Here is a 22,458-nt window from a genome sequence, read left to right as displayed (position 1 = left end):
GTTAGAAACAACCCAAGTTGGGTTGAAAATGGACAAACCCAGCGAATGGGGTAAATGTTTGCCCAACGTGCTGGGCAGTTTTATTTAACCCAACTATTGTTTAAAAATTACTATATGGCTGGCTTAAAATAAACCCAAAATAGGTTGGAAATTAAAAATCAGACACATAATTACTAGAAGCAACAATAATATTCAAAAGGTGAACATTTATTAATTCAATTCACATTTATTTGTATAGCGCTTTTCACAACATATCGTTTCAAAGCAGCTTTACAGAGAATGCATGTCAACATTACAATTTAGAGAATGCAGTTAGCTAATAATAATAATAATAATTTAGGCAATTTAATAATAAATAAGCAATTTAATTAATATTCATTAAACTTATTAATAAATGTTAATTTCCAACATATTTTGGGTTCATTGTAAGCAAGCATTACAGTAATTTTTAAACAATAGTTGAGTTAAATTAAACTACCCAGCACGTTGGGCAAACATTTAACCCAATCACTGGGTTTGTGCATTTTCAATCCAACTTGGGTTGTTTTTTTTTAGAGCGTACAATCTGCTTACACCCCAGGGGCTTGGTGTTTGTACGATTCACATTATAGGAATCATATGAAGTTACAACCTCGTAACATAATTACGTTTTCCCGTGATATCAGATTGCTCAGAACACATTAGCAAATGCATAGCAATACACTAACAACCAACAACAACACAGTAACAACTGCCTAACAACTTTCTATACTGCACAGGTTTTCAAACCTTGCACTCTAAAAAAAAAAAAAATGGTTCTATATAATACTAAAAGTGGTTCTTTGGCTCTTAATCATAGGGGAACCACTTTAAGTGCTGTATAGCACCAAATCTTGGTGCTTCAGTGGTTCTTCACTGGTTCTTTGGGATGACTGAGGTGCTATATAGCACCGCTACCCTATACAGAACCTGTTAAACCTCTGTATGGTTCTTTAGCGGTTCTTCAGAGGCTCTTTGGGGTGGTTAAGGTGCTATATAGCACCACTGCCATACAAAGAACCTGTTAAGCCCCATTTAAAGGTTCTTTACAAGCAAAAGAACCACTGTTGGTGCTGTTTAGCCCCATTTTTTTTTTTGAAGAAATAAAATGTGATATGGCACCTCTTATGGGCTCTACATAGCACCATTTGAAAAAGGTGCTGGCGAGCACTTATAAAGATATGGTGCTACATAGCACCAAAAGTGGTTCCCCTATGATCACAAGCCAAGAACCACTTTTAGTGCTATATAGCACCTTATTTTATTTATTTTTTAGAGTGTGGGTTGTGAGACTTAAAAAATGGGTTGCCAGGATAATTTAAGGAAATATATGTATGTAACAAAGTTCAAGACCCAAAAAAGGAGGAGGCGGGAACCGGCAAGTGTAACTTTAATAACAAAATATACATAAACAACAACTGCCACATAAACGTAATCAAAACCACAACATAAAGTCCCAGGCCTGGTCCTCTCTTGCCTTTCACTGTCGTCACTTCTCCTTATATCCTTGCGGAGCTCCTCTAGACTGGTGTGTGACGCAGGTGTTGCTCATTAGCATTATCTTCACTGGCCTCGCTTCGGTCCCCCAGCTCTCGGCCCCACCCTGCTTCATGCCACTAAAAACACTCAAAACATCTTTTTTAAAAAGTTGCAACCCATTTTTCTGTACAAAAACACAGCAATTCTTTGAGACAACACTTGATCAAACTGTGTCTCTTTGATTGGAACTGATCATGTGGAATCTATTAATTTTCCAATTATGTGCTGCGCTCAGTCTGCCTTTTGATGCAAATGTGATGGTATTTACATTGTTCCCTCAATTTGCATTTATAGTGCTTCTCAGCTTGGATATACAGACATGTTTAGCACTTATTTTTACTATTAACTGACCAGCCATTCAAGCAGATTAAACAAAAATATTTTCAGAACTCCTCACAAACAACCACCAACACCCCTGAGAAGAAAAATCCATTCAAACAACTTGTGAAGCTTCAAAAGGGAAGGACTCATTCACCCAGAACAGAAGGAAATATAGTGGCGAAACTAAGATTTATGAGGACAATTTAATTTAAACTAGAATGTAAATAACAGCTGGAGTGATTAATTCTTTCAGAAAGTGACGCATCCAGTTTGTGTTGCATTCTCAGGCTGTGAATAATATCTAATCAGTTTTCATTTATACAGACACAGCTTTCCTGCTTTTTCCTGGAGGAGTCCAACAATGCCACACCACACATGAATAGGTTCATGTCACTATAGTCTAAAGACGTAGCTAAATTACTTCATGGGACCTACATATGAAACTTAATTGTTAAATAAAACAAAATTAAATAGATTTTTTTTTTATGTATAAAATAACTAAATATAGTATGACATTAAAAAATCCATTGCCTGATAATTCGTTGGCTGAGCATTGAGATGTCAGATTATGCTTCCTGTGATTCAATATTGATTTTTCCGCTCTCTCTCAAATATTATTTTCTCCCTTCTAAAGTCTGAACCCCAAATAACTGGAGCTATACTCAAACAGAGCCATTTGTTTCCTAGGACTATACGAATATAACAAAATAACCGAAAATAACATTTTTAACAATTTAGAATAGTTATAAAGACTGTTTCTTTTAACTTTTCAAGCATAAAATATACCAGAGAAAAGACAGCCTTTGATTTCCATATTTCGCCTCCCTCAGAAACAAGTTCATTGAGTTCTACTGTATTACTTTAAATTGAGAGATTGATTTGTTTGCCTTTGTTTCATTTCAGTTATGAAACTACCTTTGTAAGCACATAGTACAGCAAATTGATTTTATGCTTGCATTTACACCAAAGGATGACCAGAAATTGTGTCACCTGCAAACTTGATTTGTGTCTATTTTATGGCTCTTGAGAATGTCTCACCAGTGAGTCTGTGTGGTGTTTTCATACAGTAATCTCACATTCTAATCAGTGGCAAAAACCCAAGGGTAAGGAATGTGGCCTGCTGGCACATGAGAAACCGCAATGATAAGGATAATAATTGGAATTTTTTTATGGAATAAGCAGTAATTGGACATTGAAGGAGAGAATATTAATCTGACACTGTTAGTCTCGATGTGACCTGATTAGGCAAAAATGGACTGTTGAGTTGTGCCGTATCTTACCCTTGCGTCTTTATTGAAATTCATTGCAGTGGAAAACCTTTCCCTCAGGCGCTTACCTCTCTCCATTTCAAAGATCCTTCACAAAGCTTTGACGTGCCTTTGTCAGGGGGAGGGGGGGGGGACCGTAACACTTTACATTTCCTAACATGGCACTGGGTGACACCAGCAGTGGAGGAATCATAAAGAATACCAATAATTCAGCACTGGCGAGCTTTGTGAAATGAATCACACATACACGCACACACAGGTACAGAAATAACAGGCTACTGTGATTGATATGGAAATCAGTGGTGTTTTTTTAAAACTCTTTTCAATGTGAAATGAAATGCAGACTGTTGTTGATCTGCCGGTGAATTACTCTCTGCTTTAGTTTGGGCCGGTGACAAGATGGCAAAAGGCGATGTTGGAATTCTAGGCTTGTGTGGGGAAATAATCAAAGGTTTTTCAGTAAATACTGCTCTACATTCATAAACCGGTGTGATATTGAGTTTGAACATGTATCGTGAGGCTTGGCTTTCATCTTTTTTTGTCAAATTGTGTTGAATTCTCTCTAGAGCTGTTGGGAGTTTGAGATAAAAGCAAATTATGAGTGTCATAATTTTTAACATTTTAATACAGTGCAATTTATTATACAAAAAATAAAGAAAATAATGTGATAAAACATTACTGCAATTACTTATGTCCCTTGACCCATACAAATATGTGACCCATGCTGGCAAAATGAGTCGAAAAGCGCACTGGCTAATTACGAGCTACAGGCAAAAATGTCGAATTTAAGTTTTCACAAAAATGAGTTCATTAAGCCCTCATCTAGTGAACCAAATGCTTCAAATAGCAAATAAACATCTAAAAGTATCTTTATTTGTATGTTTTCTGAGAGAAGTACCTTTCCTTTGTCCATGAAAAATGCAGTTTTTCTCTGCTTGCATGTGATTTTCAAACTCATGCTGATGTAAACAAAGTGATCTTATTTGCGCTGACTGACAGATCTGAAGTGCGCACGCCTCAGACACCGCACAATCCCAATATACACAGAATTACAGTACTTCAAAATATTAAAAATATTGAAAAAAAATTTGAATATATATATATGTAAAAATAACAAAACTCACTTCTGAAAATTTGCTCATTGCAACTCTTTTTGCCAGTATGGGTCACATATTGTCTACCTCGAACAAACTGACAAACTTGAAAACGTTTATGTTCAGTCATATAGAATAATATCTTTTTTTTGAATGATGTTAATTTAGGTACAAACTTATTGATGAATTATGATTTCTTTGTGAAAACTTTGAACCCAGATTTTACATAGGCTACGTATATGTTTTAGTATTCATGTTTAGCATTCATACTTAGTGAATGAGACCCATGTTGTTTTAAAGGTACACTAACTCATGGCCCTCTAGTGGTTAAAAAAAACTGCATGCATTTTGTGGAAGAACATTATTATGGTTGTGCTTCACCTCTATGGTTATCCTACTGCTCATAAAACATTCACTACTAGGCTTAAGAGATATAACCAGTTTAGATGAAAAGGGATCTCAAGCTGAGCTGAAGACATTAGCTATACCCATTAGACTAATAGTCACGACACTTGAAAATAAGTTCCAGCTCTGAACTACAAGAACCATAATAAAATGACCCTTCACAATATAATGCTTTACAATGAACTCTGTTGGAGAGCTGTCTGTTCAATAATATACCCTACTCACCTGTTGAGTAATAAAAATGCCATTTCCTCATTGCTTTGGCAATATTTAAAATCCCTCAGTTCTTGCCATCTCCGAAAAGCCAAGCCAATGTTGATTCTTGTTTTATTACGAGCTCTGTCGTGTTTTCTTTTTGCCAGCTGTTATGCATTTTCTCAAAATGGGTGATTCCCCGGAGATCTAACATGCTCCATGTCAACATTTCTCGCTCGTTGTGGCAACTAACTTATGCCACTCCCACACCATACACACGTCAAAGTAGCCAGGGCAACTTTTCTCTATTTACGGATATGACGAGACACACAGGCGAGTGACGTATATACGCAATTTCCTGTGAAAACCATCCTGTTGGCTCTAAAATATAAACACTCGTAAATAAGCTTACAATAGTGAATTAGGGTAAGACAAAAACACATTTGGTATTGATAGTTTTGAACAAAAAAAGTTACATAGTGTACCTTTAATTATTCAATCCATTAATCTGCCTATATTTTAGTTATAATTCAAATCGATCGACAGCCCTAATACATACAGCCATAATTTAACCTGCAATGTCTATGGCAATATTGCATAGGCCTATACGTCATTTGGCGATGATGATTTGGAATTATAACCAAACTTAAACTAGTAATTGCTCAATTTCACAAGAAAAGGGAATTCCTTTAATCAAGAATCAAGTCGACCACCAGATGTATTGTGTGATCTAAAACTCCTGCTGGGAGATAAGTCTGTTGTTAAAGAAAAACATTTGAGGCATAAAACGTCCCAAGTGAACACGATCCACCTTTTAATTGGTGTTTCAAAGGGCCGGAGAACAAACTCCCCTGAGAAACAGCAGCACTTCAAGAAGTATCTCTTTCCAGCGAAGATCTGAGTGCGAGACTCAAATTACAACAGCCCTGCCATATTCAAATTCATCTGCATAATCACATAAGTAATGATCTTTAAAAATAAAACAAAAGCCAGTTCAGCATTAAGGACAGATGCTATCAGCTCAAGCTACAGACAGATGTCTTAGATCAGTGTTGCAGACAGATGTCTTTCTGGAAAAGAGCGAAAGCCGGATTGGTGTTAGATTTTTTTTCTCATTATATAATTGACTCAGAGTTTATAATCTGTGTGAGAAAGCTAAAAGTCACTGAAAAGTCAGAAGTCCATTCATTTATTATGCAGTCTCCCTTCCGGCATTATTTTTCTTTTTAAACTCAGCCTTCATTTCTTGGATAGTCAGTGAACAGAGAGCTTGAACAAATGCCGTGTATGGAGAATAGATTTAAAGTATGATTGCATTTCATCAAAAGATCTTGGGAATTCTGTGCTTTTTATTCAAACTCAAAGATTAATTTTGTGATCAGTTACTTTTCGAGAGATCAGAATCATTTTTCTACAAATTGTCTGAATAAGATTGCAGAACGAGTCTCACGAAAGGCTAGGACCAAATGTCTGAATATGAATATTGCTATATTATGCTATCATGGTAACACTTTACAATAAGATCTCATTAGTTAATGCATTAACTAACATGAACTAACTATATTTTTACAGCATTTATTAGCCTTTGTTAATGTTAGTTAATAAAAATGTTATTTTACAGTGCATTAACTAATGTTAACAGATACGTTTGATGTTGAGATTAACAACTAAAATGAATATATATTGAAGAAAGAATTGTTCATTGTTAATTCATGTCATTGTGAATATCTCATAGGATTTACAGTATATAAAACGATTTGTTTTTCCACTGGCAAGTTTTTCCAGTAGGCTACAAAAAAAGGTAAAAATGGGTCTAAAAATATCAGTGCAATGATGGAGAATAGAAATAGTATGGCATCCCACTGAGTTTCTCATTTTTTTGCACATTCTCTGGAATTTAAAATGAGTTGCAGTGTGGAGCACAATACACTCCATTGCCTTAACCGAAACTGTCAGGTGACTGCTGAAGAGGTAATGTGAATATCACCTGATAAAACAGTATGAAAAATGTATATTCATATAGATATTACTCCTATGCATTTGTGAAATAGGCCTCATTATAATGTGATCAAAAAAAATACAAAACTCTAATGGACGTTTTACAGACCCACAGGAAATTGTGGCTTCCTAATGCAGGGGTAAAAATATAGCATTTTTGGCCAGGTTTTTTCTTTTCTTTTCTTTTTTTTTTTTTTTAAAAACCAACATTAAACCCATTATCTTTCATGGTGTTCCAGACCAGAATGGTCTTTTTTGTGTAACAATAACTGAAGAATATAAATAATAAATCTGATTTGTTCACAAATTTAGGTTCAACTCGCTCAATTGATCCGGCAGATTTTGAATTAAAGGGATAGTTCACCCAAAAATACAAAATCTGTCATCATTTACTCATCCTCAAGTTGTTCCAAATCTGTATGAATTTCTTTCTTCTGCTGACCACAAAAGAAGATATTTTGAAAAACAGTTGATGGGCCTCATTGACTTCCATAGTATGAAAAAAAAAAATACTACAGAAAGTCAGTGGGGCCTATTAAAGGTGGGGTAAGCGATATTTCAAAAATGCTGTTGGACATTGTTGATATTTGAAATAAACCCAAACAAACACACGCCTCCAAAACCCACCCTCCAATCCTAACCACCCTGCTCCAAGTCAGTGTCGAACACAACTCGCCGGCATGCGAGGCGAGAAAACATTCTCTAGCGGTCTTCAGTGCGCCTCTTGAGATAGGTTTACCTGCTCAACTCTCGCTAGCTGGCCTCTGTTACATACGCAGTGCGAGAGTGGATGTCTGTTTATCACAGCTGACGCACAACAAAATAAAGCTACACAAAAAATAAAGCACAGGTGATGAACGAATGACAATCCAGACAATCAAAACCCAGTGTTACTCACATGTGAAGCAGAATCAAAGCAGCCTCCGCATCCTTTTTATAACCCTTCCCGCTTAGCTCTCTCCAGCGCTGGAAAGCTTTTCTAATATTAATGCGGGTCCTAAAGCCCAGTCATAACCCTTCATTCCAATGATATTCTTCTGAGCTTTTCTCTTTTGTATTGTGTCTCTTCTCTCTTTTTGCATTCTTTCTTCAAATCTCGCTCTTGCTCGTACTCTCTTCTCAACCGTCATACGCCCCCTAATGCTGATTGGCTACCGTTGTTGTTGTTTGTTGGTGTGTCAGTCCGACTAACTTCCATACAGCGTTTTTGAAATATCGCTTACCCCACCTTTAACTGTTTGGTTACCGTCATTCAAAATATCTTCTTTTGTGTTCAATTTTTGGGTGAACTATTCCTTTTTAAGTGGTTAAATATTTGGTAGTATTATAGGCAATAAAATGTAGAGAAAGTGAAGAGAGAATACAATCTAACTAGGTTTTGTAATTGAAACTCCAACATCAAAACTAAAAAGCAATTTATACTTTCTGATAGCAGATCTGTTGCAAGACTATGTTGCAGGCAAAATATTCAAATAACAGATGCACTGGGTGTGATGGGAGGAAACAGCAGTAGTAAATCCCAGTGGGTGATCAATTCCCAGCGCTGAACTGATGGCGGTAAAAGTGCATTTAAATTCCCAGTGCCCAAGCAGACAGGGAGGCTTGACACAGACATGAAGGGAGAGGAAATTGCAGAGAGGAGTTGGAATCATCCCCTCCCAGCTCCTGTGCCCTTGATCTTGATTGAAAATGCCAAAGGACAGCATTCAAAGTCATCAAGTGAGAAGGGCTGCCCGTAAATGAATGTGAACGCAACCGCAGTCGGGCTTGTCACAATCATCAGCAAATGACCTCATTATAACCCCCGTGAATTCGGGCTGAATTCCGACAAAATTGCCCTGTGTCGCACACGGCTCCTTTCTGTTCCGTTGTTTACATTTATGGATGTAAATTTGCGGCTTCATTCGAGATGATTTATTGTTTTGTTCTAGATTTAATATAAAATATTTCCTCTCACAGTGACAATGAATGTTACAATCGTTTACATAGGTTCATATTCAGAGTTTGTACAACTAAACTTGACACAACAAGAGATTACCAGGAGAGTCTGGAGAAATTAAAGTCGCCAAAAGCACATCACTATATAAGAAATTGGGATTTCTGATATACAAAGACCACTTAACGGATGGCAAAAGAATCAGACATTCATGCAGTAGAGCAATCCGTCTGTGGCTCACGTTGTAAAATATTGCAAGTAAGGCCTAACTTTCAGAGCAGCTATGAGAAGAGGAATAAAAGAACTTAAAAACCTTCAGTTCGTAATGGCGTTGCATCATCAAGTCTTCATCTGTCATCAGTTACACGATGCTTGACTCAAACTGCAGTCTATGGTGAAGTAAAGGCAATAAGTCATATTAACATAGGGGAAAAGAACCATGAACGAGTAGAAAATAACAGAATAAATTCAAACTGTATTGTCCTCCTTTCTTTTATCCATACGTCCATTAGGAATCATCTTCGGTTTTGATGACATGAAAAAGCGTGACGTTGAAAATGACCTGATGTCCATTGTTCCAGGCGTAAAGTGCCCGTTCTCGAGCGTTGTAGTCAAGCATGGAAATGTGAAAGTACTGGTTGTGGAATGGAATGTCCATGTACTCATACGTCGAGGTCTTTGTGTTGTAGGAATAATACACCTTGGCGCCGGTCAGATGGGAATTGGTGATGTACAGCGTGCCGCAGATCATGAAAGACTCGCCTGCGTTCCTTTTGGAGTATTCCGTGTTCCACGTCTGGAGAACCTCCAGCGTCTGCGGTTCTAATTGAGAAATCACAATGTTTCCTGCATTCTGATTGGTGGCGTATACAGCCCACAAACCCAGCTCGTCCGCCATGAGGTCGATGTCTGAGAAGCCTCCCCAGGTGTAGGGGTAGACGTTGTGGAAGCCGGCGTACTCCAAGGCACGTTGGGCGAGAACCCGTCCGGTCTCGAAGCTGTATTTGACAATGATGTTGCTTTGCTCTTTGTTGTAGTACAGAGAGCCGTTGTAGACCACATGGTTGGTTCCAGCCCATTTAAAGGGAAGGTAATAGGTTCGCGATTCCAGGCCGGAGATGAAGTCTTCAATGTTTTTATACTCTCGAACCACCTTGCTGTTGGTGTAAGTGTCCATATACCAAACCTGTTGGAAAATGACAGAGTGAGATTAAAGTATGTAGATGAGCGGCTCACTAAATTATTGTACACCTGGTGGAAACCGGGTGTTAGTAATCCTAGGAAGGAAGAAGATTAATCAGGTATCTGTCAGAACATTAATCAGACTGAAGAACGTAGCGCCGCCTCCTCCAGAACTCACCCGGTTATTTCTCGGAGATGCTAGAGGGTCGGTCATCCATGCGCCAAACCGCGTTCCCGATGTCTTTATAGTCACAGGGCCGGTGATTTTCATTAATTTCCCACATGCTGTAAAAAAAAAAACCCTGAATGAATATTCTTTATTTATTATGGCTGATTTCCTAGAAGCAATTTCATGCCTTCTGAAGACTTGCTTTTGGTGCATGTGAAAAACAACAGCAACTCTTAATGATGTACTAGCTTAGTGCATCCAACCCCCAATGCTAGGATGTAATTATCAGAGATATTAATAACATATTAGAACATCTGTTGAATTTGCCTAAACAACTTATTAATATTGTAAGGCTTTTTAGCACTTCATCATCAGAATCACAGGTGTTATATGAGGACCGTTGAAAAACATTGTTATTTAATTGAATTGCTTGCCATTCACTAAGAATAATTGAATAGCCCATACGGGCAAACTGTAGCTGGAGGTCAAATCTGAGGTTTTATGTTTTGCTTTGGGTAGGATATTTTTAGTTTTAAATGAAACATCACTTTGCAACTTTGTTTTACAGGCTGTACTATAATATACCTTAAGCAAAACGTTTTTTAGTAAATATTAATGCACACTGTGCTATAAATCAAGAAGGGGGAAAGGAAAAACTCACTTTATTTTGATGGTCCCTTTAACACGTTTTGTTTATAAGTAACGTTGCACCTACATGTCTACTAACTCTCATTAGAGTGTTAGTAGAGTATTAGTAGACTGGTAGGGTTAGGGTTAGAATAAGTTGACATGTACTTGCAAAGTTACTTATAGTCAGTAGAATGTCAGTTGGGGGACCATCAAAATAAATCGTTATCAACCGTTATTAAGCAGACAGCCTACTAATACTCTAATGAGTGTTAGTTGACATGTAGTTGCTTATAGTCAACAGAATGTTCAAAAGGGACCATCAAAATAAAATATTACCAAGAGTCAGTTAGGTTTTTTTAAAAGAAATTATTACTTTTAATTAGCAAAGATGCATTAAATTGATGAAAAGTGACATAATTTTACAAAATAATTCTTTTTCAAATAAATCCTGTAACTTTCTAAGCAAAGAATCCTGAAAAAAAATTTTTTGTTTCCACAAAAAAATTAAGCAGCACAACACTGATAATAATAAGAAATGTTTCTTGAGCATCAAATGAGCATATTAGAATGATTTCTGAAGGATCATGTGACACTGAAAATGCTGAAAATTCAGATTTGACATCACAGGAATAAAGTACAGTACATTTTAAAATATATTACAATAGAAAACAGTTATTTTAAATGATAATAATATTTCACAATATTACTCTTTTACTGTACTCTTAATCAAATAATGTAAAATAAATTGTTTTTTATTTTGAAGCACTGCCACTTTAGCCATAAAAATTCACAAAAATGACACGATATAAACAGTCCAACTACAGTTCAAACCTTGCATTATTTTTTCCATTCCTTTACATCCAATAGCTGTTTTTGAATGCAAGAACACATGCCCCCTAAGAAACTCATTGGAAGAGGTGAGCCTGAAACCCAATTAATCATGTTGGTTAACCCAAAGATTCAGTCAATCATAGCAGAACTTAGTTACATATAGAATTTGTAAAGATACAGTGGCATACACAACCCATTTAATTCTAATGTAATCTAAAAAGATATGAAACTGTGGAATATGGCCCCTTAAAAATGACAAAAAAAAAATTGCTTTAACTGTGAATGTAAAAAGTGGAGTAAATTTCATCAGTACTTATGATAGCTGTGGATTGTACTTACTGAGTTTGCTCATGCAGTTTCGTAGACGGCTATCCAGGCTGAGGACTCTCTGATAGAGCTGCTCGTAGTCATAAGCTCCCAGCTCCTCCTGGATACCCGTCAGCACAGCAGACAGATTCCTGATTTCCTCTTTGAACTGAGAGATCAGCTTAGCATCTGTTTTGTACTGCTCCAGCACAGGAATCAATGGCTGGAGTTCATCCATACGATCTTTCAGCTCCTGTAGACAGACACACACGTACACACATTGGGATTTTAATGTTTAATGGGAACTTTCCATAGACATAATGATTTTAATACTGTACAAACTGTATATTTTAACTCTAAACCTACCCATCACAGAAAAAAACTTTCAGCATTTTTACATTTTCAAAAACATCACTTAGTATGATTTATAAGCTGTTTTCCTCATGGGGACCAAAAAATGTCCTCACAAGGACAAGGACTTCAGATATTGCCATCTTTGTGGGAACATTTTGTCCCCATGACGTAGGGTTTACCTGAACTACACACACACACACACACACACACACACACACACACACACACACACACACACACAGAGATGTTGGTCCCAATAAACAATGTTAAGTCGTGAAACACATTCCATTATGTAGTTATTGTGAAATTCTATTATAGGCCTACATATATTTAGCATTTTGACATAACAGATACAATATTCATGCCTTATGCTGATGTTTGCATTTCCAGCAGCAGATCTTTTGTAACCTAATAAAAAGAAAACATACCTTAAAGTTTCTAGCCATTATAGTTTTCCTGTCTGCTTCAATTTGCTGGAACTTGGTCCGTAACCCTTTCATTTGATTTTCCATTTTCATGACGTACTGGAAATCGCGCTGCGTGCGCAGATTCAAGACTTCAATGGACTGAGACATGTTCTGCACCTGCGTCACAAAACCACAAGTTAAGAAGGAGGACAAAACTAGGGGTGGTATGTAAAATAAACCATGAGAAATGTGAACTTTTGCACCATGTTGTAAATGAAAATCAACAGACAATTTAAATTTATGGTACTTTTTTGTTTATTTTGTTCCTTGACAGCCACAGGTCACCATGGACATTTGTTTTATGGAAAACAATACATTGCTTGAGCGACAAGGGTGAGTAGATGAATTTATTATTGTGTGAACTATCCCTTCAACCTCTGGGATGAAGTAATGAGAAGCACTTTCCAAAGACACATTTCTTTGCATAAGTTATGGATAAACTGACTACAATTAAGGAATCTTTAAAGAGGGGCTGATTAAAAAAACCCAAAAAATAGAGCAGTCACTCCAATCTCATGGTGTTTGTCCCCGTCAAACGGTCTGATTAGCTACCTTGACTGGGGCGCGAGAAAAATCCATGAATCATAAATGAGATGTAGGCCTGGACTTTCTTTTCAGGCTATAGGGAAAATGGAGGCGTTAATAAATGTACATATCAGTATTAACAGCAGTCAGGCTCCCGCTGAATTGAGGCATGTATCATTTATCATAAAATCAGGTATTAATGACCTGCATAAAAATCAGCCTCTCGTGAATGCAACGGAAGCACCCATCAGTGCCTTTTCTTTTTCCCTGTGTGTGTTTAAAGGTCCTAAGTGGGAATGAGACTGATAAAAGACGATAAAAACTGATGGGGGAGGGGAATATGTAATGTGTGATTGAGAGACCGAGAGAAATAGAGAGCAAGAGGACAAGTGTGTATATGTGTGTGTGTGTGTGTGTGTGTTTATGCCAGTATTAGTGGTGGGCCATACAGTAGCTCCTGAAATGTGTGAGTCCCTGAGGCAAAACAGTACATTAGTTGTCCACACAATATATACTAGACAAATGATGCCTGTGTGTGTGTGTGTGTGCTGATAGAAAGAACAGAAAGCAAGAAGAAATGCAGAGTGAAAAAAAACTTGATATTACTGCGCTTTGCAATATTTTAAATATTCAAATTATATTCTCAGTGCATGTGCTGGCAATAGGAAACTAAGAAACTTTGTGAATATCATGATTTTAATGTGCCTTTTTATTAGGCCGTTAAATTTCCGAAAGACCGTCCCAGTAGGTTAGTTTTGAACATTAAGACAGAGGTGTTCTAATAGTATTAAATATTGTCAATATTCAGTTGCAAAAATGAGTTGGCAAGTTTCATTTCCATTAATATATTAAGGGAAAAAAATAAATGTGTGTACTGTGTGTGTATATATACTATCTTTCAAAAGTTAGGGGTCAGTAAGATTTTTATGTTTTTGAAAGCAATCTCTAATGCTCACCAAGGCTGCATTTATTTGAAACAGTAATATTGTGAAATATTATTACAATTTCAAATAACTTTTTATTTCTTACTAATATCAATGTTTAAAAACAGTTTTGCTGCTTCATTTTTTTTTTTTTTTTTTTTTTTGTGGAAACGTGATACATTTTTTGAGGATTTTTTGAGTAATAGAAAGCATTTAAAATCTTACCGACTCAAAATTCATATATATATATATATATATGTGTCAAAAAAGAAAAAGAAGAAGAAGAAGAGATAAAATGTGTGTGTTTATGCGTGAGACCTTCTCCAGCAGCTGTCGGAGCTGTCTGCTCTTGGCATCCCTGGAGCAGAGGTTTTGTTCCGGTGCGACCACAGTGCAGATACAGCGTCCGTCTGCATCCTGAGCCGAACTATACACCTGCCATCCTTCCTTGGGACCAATCGTCTGTAGACACACACACACACACACACTTTAAAAGAGTAGTTCAACCAGAAATGACAATTCTATCATTATTTACTTACCCTCATGGTCCAAGCAATTCCAAAGAACAGGGATATTAATGCCATAAAAACGATGCAAAAGCACCGTAGAAGCACTACTTTGAAGCGGTCAGTGTGTCTGATGCACCTCAAGTTGCACAATAGCTTTGGGCAATTAATGGATGGTAATTTACATTTATTATTTACTGAATAAAACATAATAATAATTATTTCTATTATTATCAATACTACTACTACTACTACTACTACTAATTATAATTTAGCATTATTATTTCCTGATAATCTTCAGAGCAATTAACTGTTATGACTAGGTCAGTTAAATCCATCCGATTCCTACATGAATCATTCTGAGAACTGTTTCATTGAAAAGATCTAAATCAAAAAAAGGATTTGTTTATGGATTTGACATTGCTACTTCTCATGAAAATGCCAAGGAAAACTAGGGCAGATGTCAAGATTTTCAGTGAATTTCTATCTATTTGTCACACAAATCTATCATACAGTGACTTCAAAAGACTGAATATTTCACTCGAGTCATATGAACTGCTTTTATGGTGCTTTTGCGTCCTTTTTGAAGTTTGAAAGCTTTTAATCCACGGAAGAAAAAAGTCATACAGGTTTGGATTGACATGAGGGTGACTAAATCACTGTCCCTTTACTTATCATTGAACTCTTTTATTTTAATGTGCTGTAGGTAAAATATGACTTGCATTTTATCCCCTGAGCAAATACAAAGGAACGTCGTTTTAAATTCTTTCTCTTGTGCAGCCTTGAGATCAGCATTAACAACAAAGCTACGGCAAGATGCTAAACCAAACTGTTATCTTTGATATAAAGCAAGCAAAGGCCTTGCAAACAGTTAAAGACATGCTTTTCAGGTGAAGACTATGACAGGTCAAGCAGGCGTGCCATTGGCAGCTTCTCATGAATGAAGAGGAATGAAATAATTCGCTTATGTGGGCTGAAAAGCCCACACGATAAAACCACTTTTATCTATTGGAAATCTGTCTCTTACTGGACCTGAGAGCCCGTGACATCATAAAGTGGGTGTGTCCCTGTCAGTCACAGTAATGCCAGTGTTCTCTCGCTCTAATCCACTTGCGCTGTAACTGATCCGATTCCCCAGCTTTGATGTATAATTTGTACAGTCGAGTCTGAGAGTTGATATGCGAGACGCGTAACTGCGCACTCAACAGATCCACAAATACAAGCAGGGCTTAAAAAAATAAACAAAAACAATACAGGGAGAAAGAATTGGGATGGAGAAATGATAGGGAGGTTTCGAGGACAAACTGATAAGCTTTCCCGTTGAGGACAGAGACATCCCATGTCATACATGCAAGCACACACACTGAATTTACCGCTGCCCTCCTTGACTGCCTCTGCCTCTTATTTTTTTCTCCCTCTGTCACACATTCTTAGTTTTTCCTGTTTTTCTCCTCCATATATATTTTGTATTGCGAGTGTGACATTCATTTATACAGCACTTTGTGTAAGTTACGCATTATTAAACAAGACGTTAATACTGCATAACTTACACAGTATGGCCAGTTAGTCTACTTTGTTTGCTTCGCTAAAAAAAAGAGTTACAAACATAGCCTAAGTAACACACAGTAGTTTAGTTTATTTAATGAATCATTATTGTTGAATGAATCAAATCAATTCATTGAATTAATAAATTGTTTCATTCCTTAATAAATGTGTGCTTTTAACGAATCGGTTGAATGAATAATGACTCGCTCATAAAGATGGCCACTAGTTTCATTCCTGAATGAATTTGTGTTTTTGAATGAATCTGTTACATGTATGATTCATCGACTCGCTCATAAAGATGGTCAGTTGTTTTGATCCTGAATGAATCTGTGTTTTAAACGAATCAGTTGAGTGAATTGATTTACTCGCTCAAAAAGAGATTTGTTTCTAAATGAATTGGTGTTTTTTTTAAATGAGTCGGTTAGGTGTATAATTCAATGACTCGGCTGAGTGAATGATTATTCGCTCATAAAGATGGCCACGAGTTGGGAACTAGTTTAGTTTCTAAATGAACTGGTGTTTTTTATAATGAGTCGGTTGAGTGAATGATTACTCGCTCATAAAGACGGCCACCAGTTATGTTGCTGAATGAATTGTTTTTTTTTTGAACGAAACAGTTATGTGTATGATTCATCGACTCGCTCATAAAAATGGTCACTTGTTTTGATCCTGAATGAATCTGTGTTATGAACGCATAGGTTGAATGAATTGACTCACTCAAAAAGATGAGCACTAGTTTAGTTTCTAAATGAACTGGTGTTTTTTATAATGAGTCAGTTAGGTGTATAATTCAATGACTCCCTCATAAAGGCAGTCTTGTTTAGTTCCTGAATGAATCCTGTGTTTTTGAACAGTTGAGTGAATGATTACTTGCTCAAAAAGATGGGCACTAGTTTCGTTCAAAATTAATTGGTGTTTTTTTTTAATGAGTTGGTTAGGTGTGTAATTCCATAAGTGTGTTCAACTTGTGCATCGACCGATCAGTTCTGTATGCTTTCGAATCACTCTTGCGGTACAGTACTTTGATGCATGTCGCATGTCCCCACCTACATGCGAAACTATGTCACTGGTATAAAGAGTGACTGAAAATCCCCACACCAATTCAAAGACTGACAGCCTGTCTAGACCAGTAGTGAAATTGCTATTTTGCATTGCAATATTTTCTGTAATAGAGTAATTTATGATAAATGCAGTGTAAGGCAGTTATACAAGTACTTTACATTACAACATCAGCAGTATCTCAACAAAGCATAAAATGATGGATTCTTTTACAATCACAGAGTACAACATTCAAGTCCACTTCCATTTATGTTTGTTGATGAAAACAAATTGCACACACCATCAATCCAGACAGAGAGAGAGAGAGGTTTGAAAATATGAACAGGACAGAGAGTGGAGGAACACAAATTGACCACAAAGGTACTGATGATCATGTCTTTTAAATGGACTCACATTTCTGTCCTGATGGTGGAAATCATCATATTTTTTACAGTGTCTGTTATGACTACATTCAAATAGTTCATTTAAAAAAGTTTGCCTGGAAAAATGTGTTGTGCGCGTACATTTGTGGGTTACCAGTAAATGCAGGGGTTCATGTCTGAGATTTGTACTGTGATAATTAAATACACAGCAGAGTCCTCTAATCTTTTGTTCTCACTATATTTGGTGCTGTCATGCTTTGCATCAAGTCCTGATTTAGACAACACGTTTGAAAATTAAAAGACTGCTTAAAGAAGTTGCGATCATTTTTTCTTTCTCTTTTCCGCTTGCTTTCACTCTTGCTTTCTTGTGCTCTGACCTCTAGACTATATCTCAATATCTGAGTACACTTCTGAAAGAGAACGAGGCATTGAAAGATAAAAGGAATGCTTTCATTCATTATCAGTCATCTTCTCAGCGATAAATCTGTAGAGTAATAAGTGTATAGCACGCCTCCCATCCAATAAATGGCAATAAGCTTTGTTACTTTTGATATGAAACAAAGTCTCAGATTTCAAATTCTGTCCATTTTATTACGAAATTCAAAAAATAATCATTTTGGTGCTGTTTAATGTGGCGTGACAGATCGCTGTAGTGCCTCTGTTCGAAATAAAAATGAATGACCACCCGAAGATATTTTAAAAGATACAGTACAACTTATCGAAATCCGAATCCTGTCTCATGTAATCGCTCAATCAGTGTTTTAACCGCGGAAAGACGTCAATAAAGCTTGTAAACAATATATCATGTAACGTCACATTTACCTCAGAAAAACCATATTCAGTGACCTTAACTCGTTAGTCAGCTAGAAAAATGAACTCTAGAGAGTAGCATTTTTTTAAATATATGCACAATATTACAAATTCATTATCATTTTTAATGTTCTTCAATATTTAATGCAATAAATCTGTCAAGTTTTTATGACAGCCACCATTTAAATGTTTAGGCTATATTTCAAAAAATGCATTAGAGTAGAAATATAATTACGTAATTGTAATTAAAGTTAGTATTTTAACTTTATTATTATAAAAACTTTCCTAGAGTGTAATTTAATTTAAGTATTTGTATACAAATCAGTTCATTTGAACCTTTAATATTATAGTAATGAAGCCTACCAACTGACTCTCATGTATAGTTTACTGAAAATTTGCCATGTAGCATACTGTTCCTGATATATATCCGAAAAAATCCGGAATCAAAATCGAATTCCATTTTGAAATTTGTCTCAATACCCAGCCCTAGTTATCAGTACTGCAAAGGTAAATGAAAAGACTTTCATTTATTCTTTGTTGTTTGTAATGTTCAGATTAGAAAATAGTCAGCAAATATATCTCCTGATACGCTCTGCATATCTTTTATGAATGTCACATATAGGCCACATTAATATTTTGATTGTACACTCTTAAAAACAAAGGTTCAAAAAGGGTGTTTTTGCAGAGATTCCATAGAAGAACCAATTTTGGGTTTTCCAAAGAACCTTTCAGTGAACATTTCTCACAAGAACCTTTTGTGCAATGGAAAGGTTCCGTGAATGTAAAAGGTTCTTCATGGAACCATCGATGTCAATAAAGAACCTTTATTTTTAAGAGTCTATTCTGGGCCAGATGACAAAATGTCTAGATATTCATAACATAATGTGAATGAATCAATACATGACTGTGTTGGCCTTTCCATTCAAAGTCATTCAAAAACTGTCCTGCTATAAACGAAACACTATGTAAATGAGGTGAAGGTTTGTATTATTATGGATCCCTCCACCGACATTAGAAAGCTGTATCCCGTAGGTGTGTAATGCAATTTGTCACCATAAAAAGTGCATTTCAGCACGTCAAATTAATCATCATGAATCACTCATCCCACAAGCAACAACAATGTAATTAGAAGCCCATTACACTAACGTCCATTCATTTTCATAGACAAACAGCTCAAACACCCCTCCTTCTTAGAGTCTGTGGGGGGTTTGCAAAAAATTTTTTTTTTTGTGTGTGCGTATGTACTTTTGGACCTTTGACATTTTGTGGACTTCATATGGGGAGGTCAAAATGCCGGCATAGAAGTACTAGCTATGTTATCCAATGGTTAAACAAACTGTTTCGACAAAAAGCAATTGTCTGTCTAGTTCAAGCAGACATATGTCTGTATGCGATTAGTTCACTCCAGCACCACGGCAGTGTGGACAGCTCCCGCCCGCCTATGACTAAACACCTGAAGCACATCACCACACTCATTCTAGCACTTGTTACATTGATTTTTTTCAGTCTTTACATGAAAATATCCTGCAGATAACAGCTTAATTTAAAAAAAAAAATCTGTAGATTTCATGAAAATGCTATATGCAGACTATATTTATATATTTTGTAAATACCAAAATTTAGATGAACCTTTTTGTTGTTGTTGTTAAGACTATAATCAATTCAAAATGAAGAGACTAAGTAAATCCAACATAATGCAAAAAGCAGTTTAAATTTACATACATTTCCCTGTGGTTTATTCCCATTCGTCCCCTTCCCAGTGTGCACTGGGGCGTAAATAATTATGGCTGCATCGTCTGACCATTTGCCAGTTTTATTTACGCAGTTGTTGATTTTGTTGTCACTAGTTGGCTTTTGCGCTATGTCTCACAAGTTATGTATTCAATGTGGGTTTTTTTTATCACATGTTTATGTGATGAGTATTCATGTTATGTCATTAGACAAGCACTTTTCTTTTCAACAAAGGGAACAATTTTCTTAACATCTGATACAGCATCATCAGAAATTGTCTTAGTTAATTAATCTATTTACGTATTATTTATGGAAGTTCTGTTTTTGCAAACTTGTAACTTTAATTTTTTGTTCTATTTTATGGTGTATGTGCAATTGCTCATTTTCAATGATTCACTTTTGTTGAGCTCATTTGATTAATCATTTTAAACACTGCATTTAATTAATAATATTGTTTGTAATCTGCTGTCATCATTTTATTTACTGTATAATTTTTTACAGTGGCAGGTTATATATACTGTGATGGGCGGTGGACCAGAATTTAGCAATACACCATTATATTCACTGGCTGATGAAATCATATCATAAGAATGTTCGCCTTATGAATCCACACTGACAATGTTAAAAAAATCAACAAAATTCATATTTCTAATATAAATATTAAATCTGTTTGTAACTCACTAATGCATTCCTAGAAAACATCTGGAAAGACAAATGGTGCTCCATGCTTGAATAAACAAAGTTTATTATCTGTGGACTCAATAGGTTTATTTTTCTCCAACACCTACATATTATATGATGCATAATACTTAGAACTCCAGTGTTAGAGGACCCTATATGAAATTATATTAAATAATTATATTAAACATATATATATATCTTTGAGCTTGCAGCATCCAACTTAATTTAAAATATCACTTATTTCCTATTACGACATATGCAGTCTGTTTCAAATAGATTCACATAGAGAAAAAAATCAAGTGCATTGCATTATCTTGAAATATTTCAGCTTGCAACTCATCACATCAACTTACCATGGATGGATACAGTCCGAAGACAATGAGGAAAAGCAGGGGATTTAACGCACCGAACAGAAGGATCATGCTGTCACGGTTCTATCGCACTTTTCTGGCGTTAATATCACGTCCTCAGCGTGGCAGATGATGCCCGAACAGAACAGGGCGGATTGATCCACATTCATTACCGTGCGGCTCCGCCGCGCGAGCTCCCGCGTGCAGCCAATACTGAGCGCGCGCTGCCCAAAGTTACGACCGCACGCGCATGAGGATTCAGCAGACAGCGCGTGAGAGCATCCAACACTACCAAGGCGACCTTCACAGCGGATGTGACATCATTTGATTATTCCAAACGTTAACTTGTTGAGTTGGCGAGTGGATGCAACCACTGCAGCGTCAACACACCCTATAGTTTCAAATGTATGCAACACTTGTGAGCTGAAATGGTCATGCTGTCAGGGGGCGCTTGGAGGATTGTACACGGCAAAAGTTCCACTTGCAAATGCATATAGGCTACAGTGGGGTCCCAATATATGAGACCACATTAAAAATAGAAGTTTGTTTTGATTAAACTTAAAATACAGTTAGATTTAGACAAAAGTTTAAAAATAATTAATAATATAATAAAAAATGTAAACGTCATTAAATTTTGAAGAGGAAATGTTAAGTGCAGTATTTTTGACGCAATTTAAACGCAAAAGAATGTATAAAAAAATAAATAAAAAAAATGCTACCTGTTAACTGTAACTTACCGAAGCATATACTATAAAAAATCATATTGGATTTGATGGGACAACACGTAATTTTACTGTTAATTGCTGGTAAAATATTTTCTGTGAGTAAAAGGAATGAAATGCCTTTAATAATTTATAATGAAAACCTTTAATTCAAAAGTACATGTACTTTTAGTGCACTGTAAAAAAGAATTGTTAAAAAAAAAGTCAGTTACCTGGTTGCCTTGAAATTTTGAGTTCATTGAAATTAAAAATTTGAGTTAATACAATGAAGGCGATTGGTTTAATCAATAGAAACTCAAAATATTATGTTATCTGAACCACATTAGTTATTGAAGGTGATCTGACAAAAGAAAAAATGCTGAAATAACAAATCATGAAAATATTTTGTTGTTCTCAGATGTCCCTCAGATGTGTGTGATTTAAGCATCGCATTTGATTAATAATTATGTTTCTTATAATTATTGTTATAAGTTATGAACATTGTTGTTTTATGCACTGTATATGATCAGTAAGTCTTGGCAACATGTTTTT

General features: G+C 36.0%; 1 protein-coding gene across 1 annotated transcript; it reads right to left on the bottom strand.

Annotated features, from left to right (window-relative positions):
• Positions 1-1,332: 1,332 nt before the first annotated feature.
• On the bottom strand, positions 1,333-21,657 carry olfm3a (olfactomedin 3a). The gene is made up of 6 exons (XM_051882711.1): positions 21,209-21,657; positions 14,480-14,623; positions 12,675-12,830; positions 11,926-12,145; positions 10,135-10,241; positions 1,333-9,960 (listed from the first exon to the last, which is right to left on the bottom strand). The coding sequence occupies exons 1-6, from the start codon at positions 21,275-21,277 to the stop codon at positions 9,283-9,285; spliced, it is 1,374 nt and encodes a 457-aa protein (XP_051738671.1). The 5' UTR covers positions 21,278-21,657; the 3' UTR covers positions 1,333-9,282.
• Positions 21,658-22,458: the final 801 nt, after the last annotated feature.

The sequence above is a fragment of the Ctenopharyngodon idella genome, chromosome 23 (assembly GCF_019924925.1).
Source record: "Ctenopharyngodon idella isolate HZGC_01 chromosome 23, HZGC01, whole genome shotgun sequence".
In the NCBI taxonomy this organism is placed as follows: Eukaryota; Metazoa; Chordata; class Actinopteri; order Cypriniformes; family Xenocyprididae; genus Ctenopharyngodon; species Ctenopharyngodon idella.
This window is presented reverse-complemented; position numbering and strand designations above follow the sequence as displayed.

Coding starts and splice junctions, on each gene's coding strand:
- olfm3a (XM_051882711.1), bottom strand. CDS start 21,277: ATGATCCTTCTGTTCGGTGCGTTAAATCCCCTGCTTTTCCTCATTGTC. Junction 12,831..14,479: donor TCCGACAGCTGCTGGAGAAG/GTCTCACGCATA, acceptor TTTGTGACGCAG/GTGCAGAACATGTCTCAGTC. Junction 12,146..12,674: donor TAATGGCTAGAAACTTTAAG/GTATGTTTTCTT, acceptor GTCTGTCTACAG/GAGCTGAAAGATCGTATGGA.